Here is a 15,163-nt window from a genome sequence, read left to right as displayed (position 1 = left end):
CTCCCCAGCTGCCAGCCTCCTCCCCCTTTTCCTGCCGATCATTCTTTACTTGGGATCTCAGTAGACACACATCCCCAAAATGCTCCATCCAAAGTCTTCAGATCACAATCTTTGTGATCCCAAAGAAAGAATGGTGTGTGTGTGTGTGTGAGAGAGAGAGAGAGAGAGAGAGAGAAAGAGAGAGAGAGATCAAATCCAACCTCGGAGTTATCCAGGGCTGGCAGCAATGTTCTCTCGGTCCCCCCTCTCTCTCTCACACACACAAAGAGGTCCCTCACCCCCCCAGCCCTCCCAAGGCAGCCACATCCCTGAGAACACCTTTGCCCCCCACCCCACCCCCGCTCTCGCCCCCAGGCGCCGCATCTACATAGCCCACACTACTGAGCGCCTGCCACAGCAGCCCCAGTGCTAGCATCGCCGCCCTGGGGCTTCCTCGGCAGAGCGGCCAACAGTGGCAGAGAGGCCTTTATGTACAGTGGGCGGACGTCAGCACACACACTTTTGGTGGGGGCAGGGCGGCGGCTGCATGGTGGGGCATTCGCGGAGGACTACAATGGCAGGCCTGGCGCATCCCACATCTGGGTGCGGATCTCTCGGCAGGGATGGCTGAGGCGCTGGGGGTGTTGTTGCTGCCACATGTGGAACCTCCAGCCGGCCCCTTGTGGCCAAGCTCAGCTGTGGGTGGGGAGCGCTGGCCGTGGCCGGGCTGCCCGAGCTGCATCTGTCGGGGCTGTCCTCAGTGCGGCTGCCTGGTGTATCACTGCCGGGTGCCTGGTAAAAGTAAGCGGAGCCTATGGGAGGAAGGGAGGGTGGGCAAGAGACCTGCAAGGCTCCCCTCCCGAGGAAGAGTCCAGATCTGTCACCGTTCTGTCCGGTGAATTCTGAGGCAGAGGGGCTTTCCGGGCTTGCTGGCAGGTCCTCCAGTCGGTCAGCGCTCAGGTGGGGGGACCATGGGGCAATTGGAAAGCAGGGGGAAGGGGAGGCCTCTGGCAACTGTCACCATAGAGAGGGAAGCGCACTCCCAGAGCGGCCGCTGCCCTGGCTGGGGTTTGGAAGCTGCAGAGGCGAGTTTGGGGGAGAGAAAGACTTCTGCTGCTTCTGCTTTTGGCTTTTCCACCCAATGGTAACAGCTGGAGCGGGACCCTACAGAGGAGCTGGCCCAGGCCGTGGCTTCCGCGCGGGTGCTGGTGGTCGGCGCTGGTGGCATCGGCTGTGAGCTCAAGGATCTGGTGCTCACTGGCTTTGCCCACATCAACATGGTGAGGCCTGGGAGGCGCACAAATGGGGGAGGGGGACAGGTGGGCTGCTTGCTTTCCACCACCACCACCCTGCAGGAGGGGAGGGGCTTGATGGTGGTATGCAGAGGGAGCTCCCAGGGCCTCCTGCACCCCCAAAATATTAAGACCTCCCAAAATAAGGCCAAGCCCTTATTTCAGGGTTCAAAAAAATATAAGACAGGGTCTTATTTTCGGGGAAACACGGTAGTTTCTCTCACATATGCAGATTATAAACATCAGAAATAGTATGCTTCATAATATTTATTGAGGAACATAAAGAGAATGCTGTCCTTATTTGCTTTATTTAATAGTCTATTTAATTTAATGTTCTGTCTTTATGTTCAAATAAGCACTTACTGTAGCTAAGAGTAATTAAAATACACAACACACAGAGATTTGATGGGTAACTGTGATTGGACTAGAAAGGTCTTTGCCATAATTTAGCATTATCTATTCATGCATGGGTTGTTTTTTTAAATATGTACTTCCATCCTCCCATTCCTGGAATCAGTCAAAACCATCAACAATACACACACACACATAACTTTTAAGTTTCAGATAAATGTAATAATTTTGTTGTTAACCAAGCCAACCATATCATGTCTCCTGACATTGTTCCTAAAAGCAAAAGGTCAGTACAGTCCAAGTACAGTTCACAGCTTGAAAGCAACATGAAGGCTCTCTCTTCTGCACTTGACCAACTGACCTCTGAAATTCTGAGCATTTATAAGAAGTCATTTGCCCTCTGATGGTCAGGCTTACATCAAAACCAACTAGCAAACAAATAAAAGCAAACTGTGCAGATCATGCAGCACTAATAAGAGTCTGGTAGTCTGTATAAAATGATCCTGGCACTGTTGGCTAGTTGATATTTTGCATTAATTAAAGTTCATATGAAACACACGGAGGTTCTTATTTTTTCTTAAAAGAACCAAAATACTGAGGTGGTTTCAGCCCTCACAAGGGACAGGAATACACTCCTTACTTTCTACATAACGACTGACATTCTCCAACAGAGCACCAATTCTGAGGATGCAACAACATCATAAAAACTAGGAATTACCTCTGAGTTAATATGTTTGGGATTATACTAATCATCACGAATTTATTTTTTTTGAAAATGCACATTTCATACTTACTTTCTTGTACATTTAGCACAGGGTTTATGAGATTATCTAGTGTCTGAGGACCATGTTCAGACTGTGGCGGCGGAAATCCAGGGATTAAACAAGAAAACATACACAACTGTTCTTTACTACAATTATTTTGAAGTGCTTGCAACCATAAGAGGAAGAGACGGACACCTTCACGACGAATCTTAAATAATGAAATAAAAAAGTTTAAATTTCACATTTATTTAACGATAACTTTGAATACTTCAGTTGTATTATTCCAGTGCTAAAATAATAATTAGAGATACTCCCAATATATTAAATAAGAATAAAATATATTAAAATATATTAAATCCTGAATAAAAATTTTAAAATTCTGACCCAATATAAGTAGTTGTCAATTTACTACCAGAAGTGGGACCAAAATTTCCATTGCTAAGAAAAGCAGTTTTTTTAAATTGAGTCACACATGATTTTACAATCTTTGACTGATTAGCGAATCATTAGTTGTTAAATGAATCGTACAATCATTTAGTGAATCTGACTTCCCCCATTGAATTTGCTTGCCAGAAGGTGGCTGATAAGGTTGCAAATGGCAATGATCCAAGATCATGTGACTATGGGAATATTGTGATAGTCGTAAGTGTGAGGAATGGCAATAAGTCACTTTTTTCAGTGCTGCTGTAACTTGGAACAAAAATCCGTGATTTAGCTGAATTACAAAAAATATCCACGTCTCCAGTTCTTAGATTTTATACCTAAAATATTTTAAGCATACCTTTAAAGAATTCCCTGTGTGAAGTAATTTCTTTAAAATTAAGCCTGAAAAATAGAAACAGTACAGTTAATATTCATCCCTTTACAGGTAAGATAAACTGTGAGAGTTTTCGGTCAGACTTGATAAAGTCTTTTTAACAAGTCCTTGGCAATCTCTAGATTACTTTTGGTGAGCTTCATTCCAACTGGTAATAGGCTATATACCAGAAGTGACAAAAGATCACCTTTTTACCCACTGAATCATTTTATGACTCTATTTTCCAAACAAACACAATATATACAACAGTATATTCTTGACAGTTTAAAGTGCATCTTCTGTGAATGAAAAAAATGCAGCATTGATGGACTTTGTATGGTCATTACAAAGAGCATTGCAGGATTATAACAACAACAGGAGATTCATTCTTTACAAAATATTCATCAGAATGCAATTTGAATTAAATTCATAAACATAAATAATATAAAAACCATATATAAATAACCATTCATACAGAATCTTTCTTGACAGCTCTGACAGACTCAGTCCAATTAGCTAGCAGATGAGGACAACCCATTCCTGGATGCTATCTCCACCACAATGGAGAGGAGAATATTTGTAGATCGGGGTTGAACTCTAGGGTCCTTGGTGCTCTCTGAGCTTGGTTCTTCTCTTGCAGATGTTTCATTATCTAATTAAGTAACATGAATCACGGTGGCGCAGTGGTTAGAATGCAGTACTGCAGGCTACTTCTGCTGACTGAAATTTAGCAGTTCAAATCTCACCAGACTCAAGGTTGACTCAATCCTCCATCCTTCCAAGGTGGGTAAAATGAGGACCCAAATTGTTGGGGGCAATATGTCGACTCTGTAAACCGCTTAGAAAGGGCTGTAAAACACTGTAAAGCAGTATATAAGTCTAAGTGCTATTGCTGTTAACATTATCAGTGCACTGATAATGAAACAACTGCAAGAAAAAAACCAAGCTTAGAGAACACCAAGGAAGGACCCCACAAAATCTTTCTTAACCTATTTCAATTGTTACAAAAGATATTCCTATGAACTCTTATCAAGAACAGGTAAGTAATTTATGGCCTTCTAGCTACTGCTACATGTAGCTTCCCTAATCTAGGTTTTCAGTTCATAATACCTAGAGGGCCACAGGTTCCCATTATTTGCTCTAAGGCAATGTCTTCTATCTTTACATTACTCCTATTATTTTCCTCATGCATATTGCACCCACTATTAATATATGTCTAGTATTTCAATCACATTAATGAATACAATCATTTCAATAAATCACATGAGATTTATTATTCAGAAATCTCTCTAGTTCTTAGAACTGCCAACATTTTTCCTGCCAAAATGATAGTATAGTCAAGTTTTTAAACCACACTGACATTAAATTCAAAATAGGAGCCAAGGACAGAAAAATTATTACTAAGCAAGTCCTGACTCAAAGACAAATACCTACCAATACTGTGAAATTGCCATCTCTGGTGAATTCTTTCTGGAAGAAGTTGTAAAATTTTCTACAAAACAGAATGAAAAAAAATCATGATACAATCACTAGGAATGGAAACAAATAGCTGATGTAATAAAATTAAGTAAAATCCATTAAATAAAATAATACATAAACTGTTTGCATTTAAAACGCTAACTGAAGACCATAGTTTGCATGTTTATTATTTCAGTTAAGACATTTACTGTATGTCCTGCTTTTCATTGTAGAAATCTATTTCTATTATTCTATTAAGCTTTTTTACTTGAATAAGTTTTTGCATTCCAGTATTCAACATCAGAATAGCTTGAAAACTGCAAAAACTAATAATGCTATTTCACAAACTAAAAAATACATATTTTGAAATAACAAAAATATTACTCTTGTGAATGATCAGATTTATAGGTTCATTCATAGGAAACATTAAATTGCTCTGGTTATTGTGAATGCACACATTATAGTTTGCTCTTGTCCCATGCTTAGTCATGATGTATTAATTCTTTTCAGCTCTTTTAATTAGCCATGACATAGCTAATTAACTTTGTGATATAGGCGTATAAAGGCAATATGGATATTAGCACATAAATGATATAACATGTTGTGCAAATACATATACTGTAGCTGCCTACTTTCAGGCCTCAAACTCTGACAATTTACAAGTATTTATAACTGCCGAGGGAATAAAGCAAACTGACAATCCAGACTAGTATGAGTTAAGTTTTCTTTTGTGAAAAATCTGAATAATTTCTTATGTTGAAAACAAAAATTATTACTCAATATTTATTGTTTAACTCAAATTATTTGAAAATTTCACTTTTTCAAGCAAGTTGTAAGCAGAGAAAGAAATTGAGTATATGCTATCTACAGTTATGAGAATATAGAATTCTATGCATGATACACACACTATTATTGTAATACAAAGAAACCTATGAATAGGATAGGATTTGCTTTGCAAATATCCACATTTTTAATAAAGTACTTAGTACTTTCACTTGTGTTCAAATTTGAAGATAATGCCATTAGCAGTAAATCAGAAGTATTTGTGAATACACAAGTTTCTGTTTTACCTAAAAGAACAGTCTAGAGTAGACTATGTCCCAAGATAACTATAACAGCATTGCTAAAAAAGCATTAAGTGTCGTTAACCTAATCTTGCATATTTTTCTTGACTGTACACCGCCTTGAGTCCTACGGGAGAAAGGCGGTATAGAAATATAATAAATAAATAAATAAATAAATAAATAAATAATTTCTTCTCTGGTAATATTGAGCTGCAAACTAGGGCACACAAAACTTTTGCCAGACCAATTCTTGAATACAGCTCATCTGTCTGGAACCCGCACTGCATATCGGACATTAATATAATCGAACGAGTCCAGAGATATTTCACAAGAAGAGTCCTCCACTCCTCTGCTTGCAACAAAATACCTTATGCCACCAGTCTTGAAATTTTTGGCTTAGACAATTTAGAATTTCACTGTCTTTGGTCTGACCTAAGCATAGTACATAAAATCATCTGCTACAATGTCCTACCAGCCAATGAATACTTCAGCTTCAACCAAAACAATACAAGAGCACACAATAGATACAAACTCATGGTAAACAGATCCAAACTAGACTGCAGGAAATACAACCAGTAACAGAGTTGTCAAAGCCTGGAATGTACTACCTGACTCTGTGATCCCCAAAACTTTAACCTTAGGCTGTCTATTGTAGACCTCACCCCATTCCTAAGAGGTCTGTAAGGGTGTGCATAAGCACACCAGCATGCCTACCATACCTGCCCTAATGTTTTCTTTTATTTGTATCCTTTTCATGTATTTATAATTACGTTTACACTTGTATCTGTCATAAAATATATGCTTGACAAAATAAATAAATAAATAAATAAAATAACACTCTACAGCTCTCTCTTTCTTGGCATTTGAGTTCTGTCAATGTTGAAGAGAAAGAAAGAGAAGCTAATTAAAACCTAAAGTGTAAAAAGCATGGAATTATTAGAGAGTAATTTCTGGGTTTTTACAAGTTAAGAAAATATATTACAAGTTCACCAAAATAAATTATGTTCATGGTACAATGGAAATAATTCTATATCCATACCTCAAAAATAAAAAGTATAGCATCTAGTTCTTCCCTTTGAGATTTGTGACCTAAACAGAAGAGAAAAGGGTAGGTTACAGCAACTAAAGATTAAATGATGAAAATAAGCGTAGTACTATGACACAATGAATTCCATTCAGAAAAATATTTTTCTTATAATGTATCAACCATTTGATCCTCTCCTATAAAAATAGGTTCTGGCGTTTGCTGTTCTACCCACTACCTCATAGGTAAAATGAGAAAGCAAGAATCTCTACAAATGGATAAAAAATATCTGCCATTTTGCCATTTGTAATCAAGTTTCAGTTTATACAATTCCCTACACATTGACACACTTTGACTAGGCTTTTAAATAAGAACTGCAAACTTCTGATTGCCACCCATCTGCTTTAATATTCTCCCCCCCCCCACACACAATGTTGTTGATATAAGAATTTTTAATGACGGATTGACAAGTTCATACAGAGAGTGCTCAAGTTATAACCATTCATTCAGTGACCATTCAAAGTTACAATGGCACTGAAAAAAGTGACTTATGACCAGTGCTCACATTTAAAACCATCTCAGCATCTCCCAAGGTCATGTAATCAAAAATTCAGGTGCAACTGGCATGTATTTATGATGGTTGCAGCATCCTGGGGTCATGCAATTGTCATTTGTGACCTTCCCAACCTACTTCTAACAAACGAGGTCAATGAGGGAAATCAGATTTGCTTAGTGACCATATGATTCACTTAACAACTGCAGTGATTTGCTTAACAATAAAGCAAAAAAAGTCATAAAATAGGGCGCAACTCAACTGTGGTTGTAAATTGAGGACTACCTCAATAAAGTATTGAGGACTACCTCAATAAAGTATTGAAATAAAACTGACATGAAAGTGTTTGTCTGAACAATTGGAACTGTAAACAAGTAAATTGAAGTCATACTGATATTCACTCATAATCAGTGAAGAGTTTTTAAAAATCAAATTATCAGGTTTTAATTACTGAATGTATATTGGCAGGGTATTTGTTAGATTTATAAACTGCTTTCTTTTCAGAAGTTCAAGGTTAAAAGGATAAAGCATTATGTATACTACCCTGAGTTGTACAAAATAAAGGTAGGGTATAATAAACCAACTAATCAGAACGCAGCACTCTTATTTTTCCTTATATCAACAAAATCAACATGAGATAGGCTGAGTTAATATTATGTTAATAGTTAATGATCATCCATTAAGTTTTCATGGCTGAGCACAAACCTGAACCTGGCCACCATGATACCAATCCAACACTTATATCACATTGGTTTATATCATAAGTAATGTTTTACTAATATGTATTAATACAGCCATAAAGTAGTGCCTCATTAATGTGTATCGATAGGATTAATCATAGCAGTAAATAGTTGTAAACCGAATCATTTTGGTAAACCTTTTCAATAAATTCTGTTTATACAAAAAATTATACATTTCAAAAACCAGTACTATTAATGGAAGTTATATATTTAACTTTTGTTCTTACCTTTCTGTTTCAGACTTATTTCAATAGTCACAAAATTTTCAAAAAACACGTAATATATGTGTGAAAAATGTAATTCAAAAAACTGCTTAAGGTCAATAGATTCTGAATTCTCTGCAAAATAAGTAGGACATAATGTTAATGTATATAATGTTTTAAAGCAAGCTAGTCAATGTTGAACGCATAAACTTTTTACGAATAGAAATCATCAAATCTATAAAAGTGCTATGGTGTATTTTAACAGTATATAAAACAAGACTTTCATGGGACAACAGGACATTTGTCCTGATTGAATTGAATTGAATTAATTTAAATTAATCCTGTAATTTATTAGGGAAAATACGCAAAAATAGTTTTATCTTTTACATATAAGCTAATACATACCGTATCACATTTCAGATATTAGCAATCATAAGCTCAGTGCTGATAGGCTATTACACATGTTCTCATCACGCTAATATGTTATTGTGTATAAGACAGGTAATTGTTTAGTAGATAAAACAGCAACACACCACGGTCCTATTAATTTAAGAGGCACTAGGTAAAACAACTTTAAATATCAAGTTTACTTGTTTTGCCAAACCTGCAATATAATTGAGGTGCATGTTTTGACTGGCTGAAGATTTCATTTGCCCTTTGATGACATATAGGAGAGTGTTCTTGATAAAACAGGCATGGCTAAGACAAACTAAATTTGTTTTTCTTTAATTTTCCTTTCTGTCACGTTATGGGAGCAAATTTTCAGGGACATATTTATTAATACGATTAATTAATTAATAACAAACATACAGATGAGATAATATATAATATAATCATGATACAATACATTTTTCCTAAGATTTTATGTTTGGTGTTAGGATACCATCAACTTCTTTGCCCTAAAATACAGTCGTTAAAATTTCTTAAAAGTTTGAAGACTCTATCACAGTTATATGAACTAACTGAGCCTTAAGATCAATACCAAGGAACTCAAAAGTGTCCTGCGACTAAGGTAAATTAGGACTATTTATTTATTTTACAATATTTATTTTCCTTTTGAAACCTAGTGAACTCTGGTATGGCACATGAAGTTGAATTTTATCTATTTTTCCAATCCAAAAAAATATTGGCAAAACTATTTAAAGGGGGACTTTTATTTGTTTGTTGGTCAACCAGATTACTCTTCTGGACCAAATCTCATCCACTTTTATTGTGTTTGAAAATGGGCAAGATCCGGCCAGGGCTGGATAGGAAGAAGAAAGTTAAAAATATTCTATATATTCCTACAGAAAAGGCACTTGGGTAGCAGCTCAAAATTTGCTATTTCCTCAGTTCTAAGTTCTCCTGTTGCCTTTTACTTGGTGATATTGCCAAGAACAGAGCCTGATTGAAAAAAAGCATCCAAAAGCTAAGGTTTGTATGCTATCATTATTTATGGCAGTTTATGCTAAAAGCAAATATAAAAGGAGATTTAATTGAGAAACTAGAATCTGTAAGGAGAGATAAGAAAGAGATGGAGCAACATGAGTACAAAATAATAGAGACTTCCATTAAAGGACTGGGGGAGGATAACAAGATCTCTTACTTATAAAAAGCCTCTGTTTATATTCGGAAGGCTTGTGTACACATAAAGGTTTCTGAAAACCTTCACCTTCACTGTTAGCATTAGATGTAACTGAACCTAAAGTCAATGTAATTGGAGATTGCTAAAATTATTTTCTTATATGCCCCAACATCAAGAGAATTTGTTGATGGAGACAGGAGATTTTCTATGACAAAAATTTGGCTAAATTTTGGCTCACTGTAGGAAGGTTATATTAACTCTATCTTTACTAATATTAAAAAAGCGACAATATTGTTTGGCAGGACTGTTTAAATATTTTATTTCATTCTCTACATGCTTTAAAATATATGTTTGCTGTATTAACCTGATTGTTTTTAAAGTGGTATCCATGAGCACATAATTCCTCAGCAAAAGGAACATCACAATTAATAAAATCAGAATAGATATTTCTCCTGTAAAGTCTTATGGAATTTCCATATTCAGAACTATAGTTTCTATTTCTTATGCAGTACAGGGGTTTTATATCTTCTGTCTCTTTTAGACTTTTTCAAATTATTTTTTGGTAATCATCTAAACGGGAACAAAATTTGAGGGCACGTTTCATTTATCTTGAGTGTTTTATCCAACGTGTCAATTTGTATTTTTAACATTGTAATCATTTGAGCATTGAAGACACTCACCTAAATATCAAATTAATAAATATTTTCAAATATACTGTCTACCAAATTAAATCTACCCTAAAAAAGTAAATATGATTTACACAGTGTGAATTTTTATAATTAAAGAAATGCCTTTGAACATGTGTTTCTCTTTATAACCTAAATATGGTATATAAGCAAAAAAGTCAAAATTCATTTTATAAGTAGCTCATAAAATAGAATGCACAGTTATTATATCAGTGACTCTGACAGGCTTTATATAAGTGCAGGACAATTAAAAAAAAACTTGCACATTTGCAAATTATGCAAATCCTTTTGTATGAAGATTAAAAATGTATGCTGCTAGTCATACAAGGCCTCATGTAGTCTCTGAAAGAGTAAGCCAAAATACATATTAGCGCAAATGTCTCAAGATACATGTTAATACAAATACTAATCCACATTATAAAACGTTTTCCATTAGTTTTTTTCATAAATCTGCAGAACAATACCACTGTCAAAATCTCTTCTACTAGGATATCTTTAAATTCCATCAAATAATTATTTTAAACAAGTTCAAGAACTAAAATTCATTTAGAATATACTTGTCATATGTTTGTTTTTCTTATTTTGAATCTTTAAACTAAATATAAATAACAAGTATGTATTCAAATTTGGAGCTGTCATGTTTTATTCTGTACAATGTAGAGGTTATGCCAGCTTCTATTGTATCTTATTTATACATTTATTGCATTTGTATAGTTGTCCATGTCAATTACATATGGCTCTAGGGCTAGGCAGTGTACGCAATTTAAAGTGGAACTAAACAATCAACATAAAACTTTTTTTCCAATTGGGTCAGATTCTTGGAGATTGCCTGGACAAATCGCTATAGTTTTCTTGACAAGTTTTTAAAGAAATTGTTTGTCATTGCCTTCTTCCTAGGGCTAAGAAAAAGTGAGTGGCCCAAGGTCACCCAGCTGGTTTTGTGCCCAAGGTGGAATTAGAACTCACAATCCTTCAGTTTCTAACCTGGTGGTTTAACTACTACACAAACTGGCTCTCATTACAATTCAACCAATAAACCTATTAAAAACAGTTAATAATAGAATAACAAAAAGACAGGGAAGAGTCCAGTCTAAATTTATACCAGCCATTTAATAAACTCCATGCTTCCGTGGGATTTCCAGGCTCAATGGCAAAACCAAGTTTTGAGAGCTTGCCAAAATTGAAAATAAAATTTAACAGAGGTTCTTAAACATTTGCATTTATTGTTGTGTGTGTGTGTGTGTGTGTGTGTGTGACACACACACACACACACATATACATAGATACATACATACAGGTAGTCCTCGTTTAGTGACCACAATTAGTACTGGCAACTTTACTAGTAAGCAAAGTGGTCGTTAAGTGAAAACATAACTAATTTATGATCTTATTTCAGCTATCTTTTGCTTTACAGATCTGTGAAGGTCATAAAAGCAAGGACTGGTAATAAAGTTACATTCTCACCATCAACTAAGAATGGCTTCTAAGCAAGGCATTTACTTAATGAGGACTACCTATATATTGAAATTTGATGGCCAGAATATTGAAGATTTTGTTAAAAATAAGAAACAGGGAAAGCTTATACATGATGTCTACTTGGTTTAAAATTTCGAGACTTAAGAGCAGTGATGGCGAACCTATGGCATGCATGCTGTCGCCCGTTGCTCTTCCGGGTTCGCGCTGGCCAGCTGGTCTTCATGCACACGCATGCGCGCTGGCCAGCTGGTTTTCACATGCACACCAGAAACCCAGGTGACAGGTGCACGCATGCGTGTCGGGAACTGGTCTTCTGGTTTCCAGCACTGCCGCGTGTGTGCGCCGGGGAGCTGCTGTTCTGGTTTCTGGTACTCCCCAGTGTGCGTGCACGTGCTCCCGTTTCGGCACTTGGTGCCAAAAAAGTTTGCCAACACTTATTCCATATGTCTATTAAGACAATGTACAGAGGCACTTCAAATGGTAATCTGAAGAACTGGTATGGAAAGCAAAGCTTTTCAATTAGTGGCTCTACTTTTGTGATCACTTTCCTAAAAGAAATACATCTAATGTTCATGTTATAGGCCTCTTATATTGTTAATTGCTATATTCTTTTTGTTTTTTGATTTTTATAAATAATACATATTATTAAATGACAAACATAATAAAGAAGATTGCATATTAAAATTAATACAGCAATTTGGCTTATCTGAATGGTATACTTTATAAATAAAATTTGCCCTAGGGAATGCCTCTGTTAAACATATTGCCTCTTATTTAATTATTTATAAAATGTAAACCTTACACACACACACACACACACACACTGAATGGCTGTAGCTGTTTACGATGTACAGCAAAAGCATCACTAATATTTATTCAAAAATATGTATAAGTAATAATAGATATATAATGCAAAATATAAATAATGGCATTAAAAGTCATGAGAAATAAGTATGGTATTCCTAAACTGTAGTAAGACCACATTTCCCTCAACTTTGGTGCTAATTTATCCACATAATAAAGGTTCTAACATGAAGAAAACTGAATTAGTTATTGATCTCAAAAATATAAATATTTCTACATGTATTGTTTTAATTATATTCATTTTAAGTGGAATCTGCAGAAATACATTTTAAAGTTAACAGGAAATTCAGTAAACAATTCATGTCATTCAAACACTAATGCCTATCAAGTCATAGAATGCAATGCTATTGCAAGTAAAGGTTCTACTTTTACCATCAAATCTAAAAGCCAAACCATTTCAGAGTTTGTATGCTATGTCAGTTTAACTGGACTGACAAAACTACATTTAGACAGGTCTATTCTTTATCTGACTGTTTTATTGCTTGAAACAATTGTCATGAGAGATTGAAGAATCTACCGGTACTTTAAGGAAAGTTTTCAACAAAATATATTAACTTTCTAGGCAATGACATTTACGTAACATTACAGGAAATGTTATAATTCAATAGCAGATCATATGCTTTGTATTCCAAAAATTCTAACACCAGCTACTGGAATCTCCAGATAACGTTGGCAAACATTATCTGAAAGCTTATCTGAAACATTAATTACTTGTTGTACCAACACTCAGATGCTTTATGAGGCAACTTGCTCCTATTCCTTATCTATTAAGAATAATTATAGTGTATAAATCCTTATCATAAGGCAAAGTCACAATACTCCTCCCCCCCCAAGAATTCTATGATTCTGTAAATAGAAGAATCAAGATTAAGTAGATTCCATGCCACTGAAGCCAAAGTTTTAGTAAATGCCTCTAAGATGTCAAAATATTCTTGTCTGACCCAACAGCATAACACAGCAGCCTCTCTGGAAATTGTCAGAAACAAGAGACCAGAAAAACAGTAAACTGTTCATTAAATGGAACAGCAAAGAGAAACAAAGACACACAATTTTCAGTATAAGGGACTACCCAGGTGGTCACTTCATGCAACTACACAAAAGCCAAACAATTCAGATCAAACAGCATCTTTCTCTTTTAGCTGTCTGAAGCATCCACAAAGCAGGGCAGTCTTTTCTGCAAACTAGACAACAGGTGCTAGAAGTTACATAGCAGTACACTAGTTTCCCAAACCACGACCTTCTACACAGGACCTTCTACATTAACCACAGCAATGAAAGCTCCTAAATCCAGTTGAGGAAAGCACCTCCTACCAAGTTGGAAAGTCGAATTAAAATATTGTGGCGACAGAAAACAACAGGGAATCTACCTCATCTCGACATAACTATAAACAGGGAGTAAACAAGGGGCCTAACGCTTGCAAAACAAACAAAAAAAAAACCCTCAACCCAGATGATTTCAGCTCATTTCATCTCTTCCCTGCCTTTCGGCCTCCCCATATTGCCCTCAGTTGTCATTTGGAGCTTCTTGGGGCTCATCTGGGGGAGAAGGAAAAGCACCTGTTTTTTTCCCGCACCCCAGTGCATGGTTGACACCTCCTGGTCAGGTGTAATAATTCCTCCTCAAAAAGAAGTCAAATGCTGTATGGAGGAAAGAGCTCTATAGCGGCAAAAGAGGACCCGATCTTTCCCTCGGGCTACACAACCTGGTCCAAAAGAGAGAGACGCACACAAGGGAGAGAGGAGCCCCTGCGCCCCGCACCTCCTCAGCCCCCTTCAGGCCGCTTTCTTCCCCACCCCTCCTCACCGATAACCACGCGCAGATGCTTCAGCCGGGTTAGTGGGTCCTTGCGGGTATCCAGCACCTTCTGGGTGGATTTCCGCACATCGCCGTGCGGTTTCTTGGAGAACATCCCGGCTGCCGAGCGCTCGGGGACGGGTCGTCGCGGTTCCTGGTTCTCGGGCTGCTGGTGCACCAATCGCCGCCGGGGACCCCCCCGCCCCCTCCTCCCCCCCGAAACCTCGGGAGGAGAGAGCCGCGGCCTTGAAATCCGGCCCCCCCTCCCTCCCACCCCAAATTGGCTTCCCCTACATAGCCGAGGCGCCGCCTCGAGGCTTCGAAGCAAAGGGGGTGCGGCCGGCGCAATCCCAGCGAAACGCAGGACTGGGAAACGGGGGGAGGGGGGGGGAGAGAATGGCTTTAGGCTTTCCCCCCGCGCAACATCGCGTTACTCCTCCTCCTTCCCTACGCCCTCAGTGTTCGTCTCCTTTCGCGACAGCCGTCGGGCGCGAACGCGAAGGTCCCCATGACAACTCCTTTCCTTTTGAACGTCATCACTGGGAGACTTGTTT

The 15,163-nt window shown here is 37.4% G+C and overlaps 1 protein-coding gene across 8 annotated transcripts in view; it reads right to left on the bottom strand.

Annotated features, from left to right (window-relative positions):
• Nucleotides 1-15,163, bottom strand: part of RALGAPA1 (Ral GTPase activating protein catalytic subunit alpha 1) — a 122,565-nt gene extending 107,402 nt beyond the window's left edge. For all 8 annotated transcript variants that reach the window (XR_015729130.1, XM_034418030.3, XM_034418026.3 and 5 more), the window contains exons 1-6: nucleotides 14,619-15,163; nucleotides 8,249-8,359; nucleotides 6,744-6,793; nucleotides 4,617-4,674; nucleotides 3,168-3,211; nucleotides 2,417-2,594 (exon numbers count right to left, since the gene is read on the bottom strand). Coding sequence is in view for 7 of the 8 variants with exons in the window: in XM_034418030.3 (XP_034273921.2) it covers nucleotides 2,417-2,594; nucleotides 3,168-3,211; nucleotides 4,617-4,674; nucleotides 6,744-6,793; nucleotides 8,249-8,359; nucleotides 14,619-14,724 (547 nt within the window). In the remaining variant the exon portion in view is untranslated. The remainder of the gene's footprint in view (nucleotides 1-2,416; nucleotides 2,595-3,167; nucleotides 3,212-4,616; nucleotides 4,675-6,743; nucleotides 6,794-8,248; nucleotides 8,360-14,618) is intronic.

Source organism: Pantherophis guttatus, chromosome 1, assembly GCF_059756535.1.
Source record: "Pantherophis guttatus breed Tessera chromosome 1, ASM5975653v1, whole genome shotgun sequence".
NCBI classification, from domain to species: Eukaryota; Metazoa; Chordata; class Lepidosauria; order Squamata; family Colubridae; genus Pantherophis; species Pantherophis guttatus.
The sequence above is the reverse complement of the archived record's forward strand: the minus strand, read 5'-3'. Positions and strand labels throughout refer to the sequence as shown.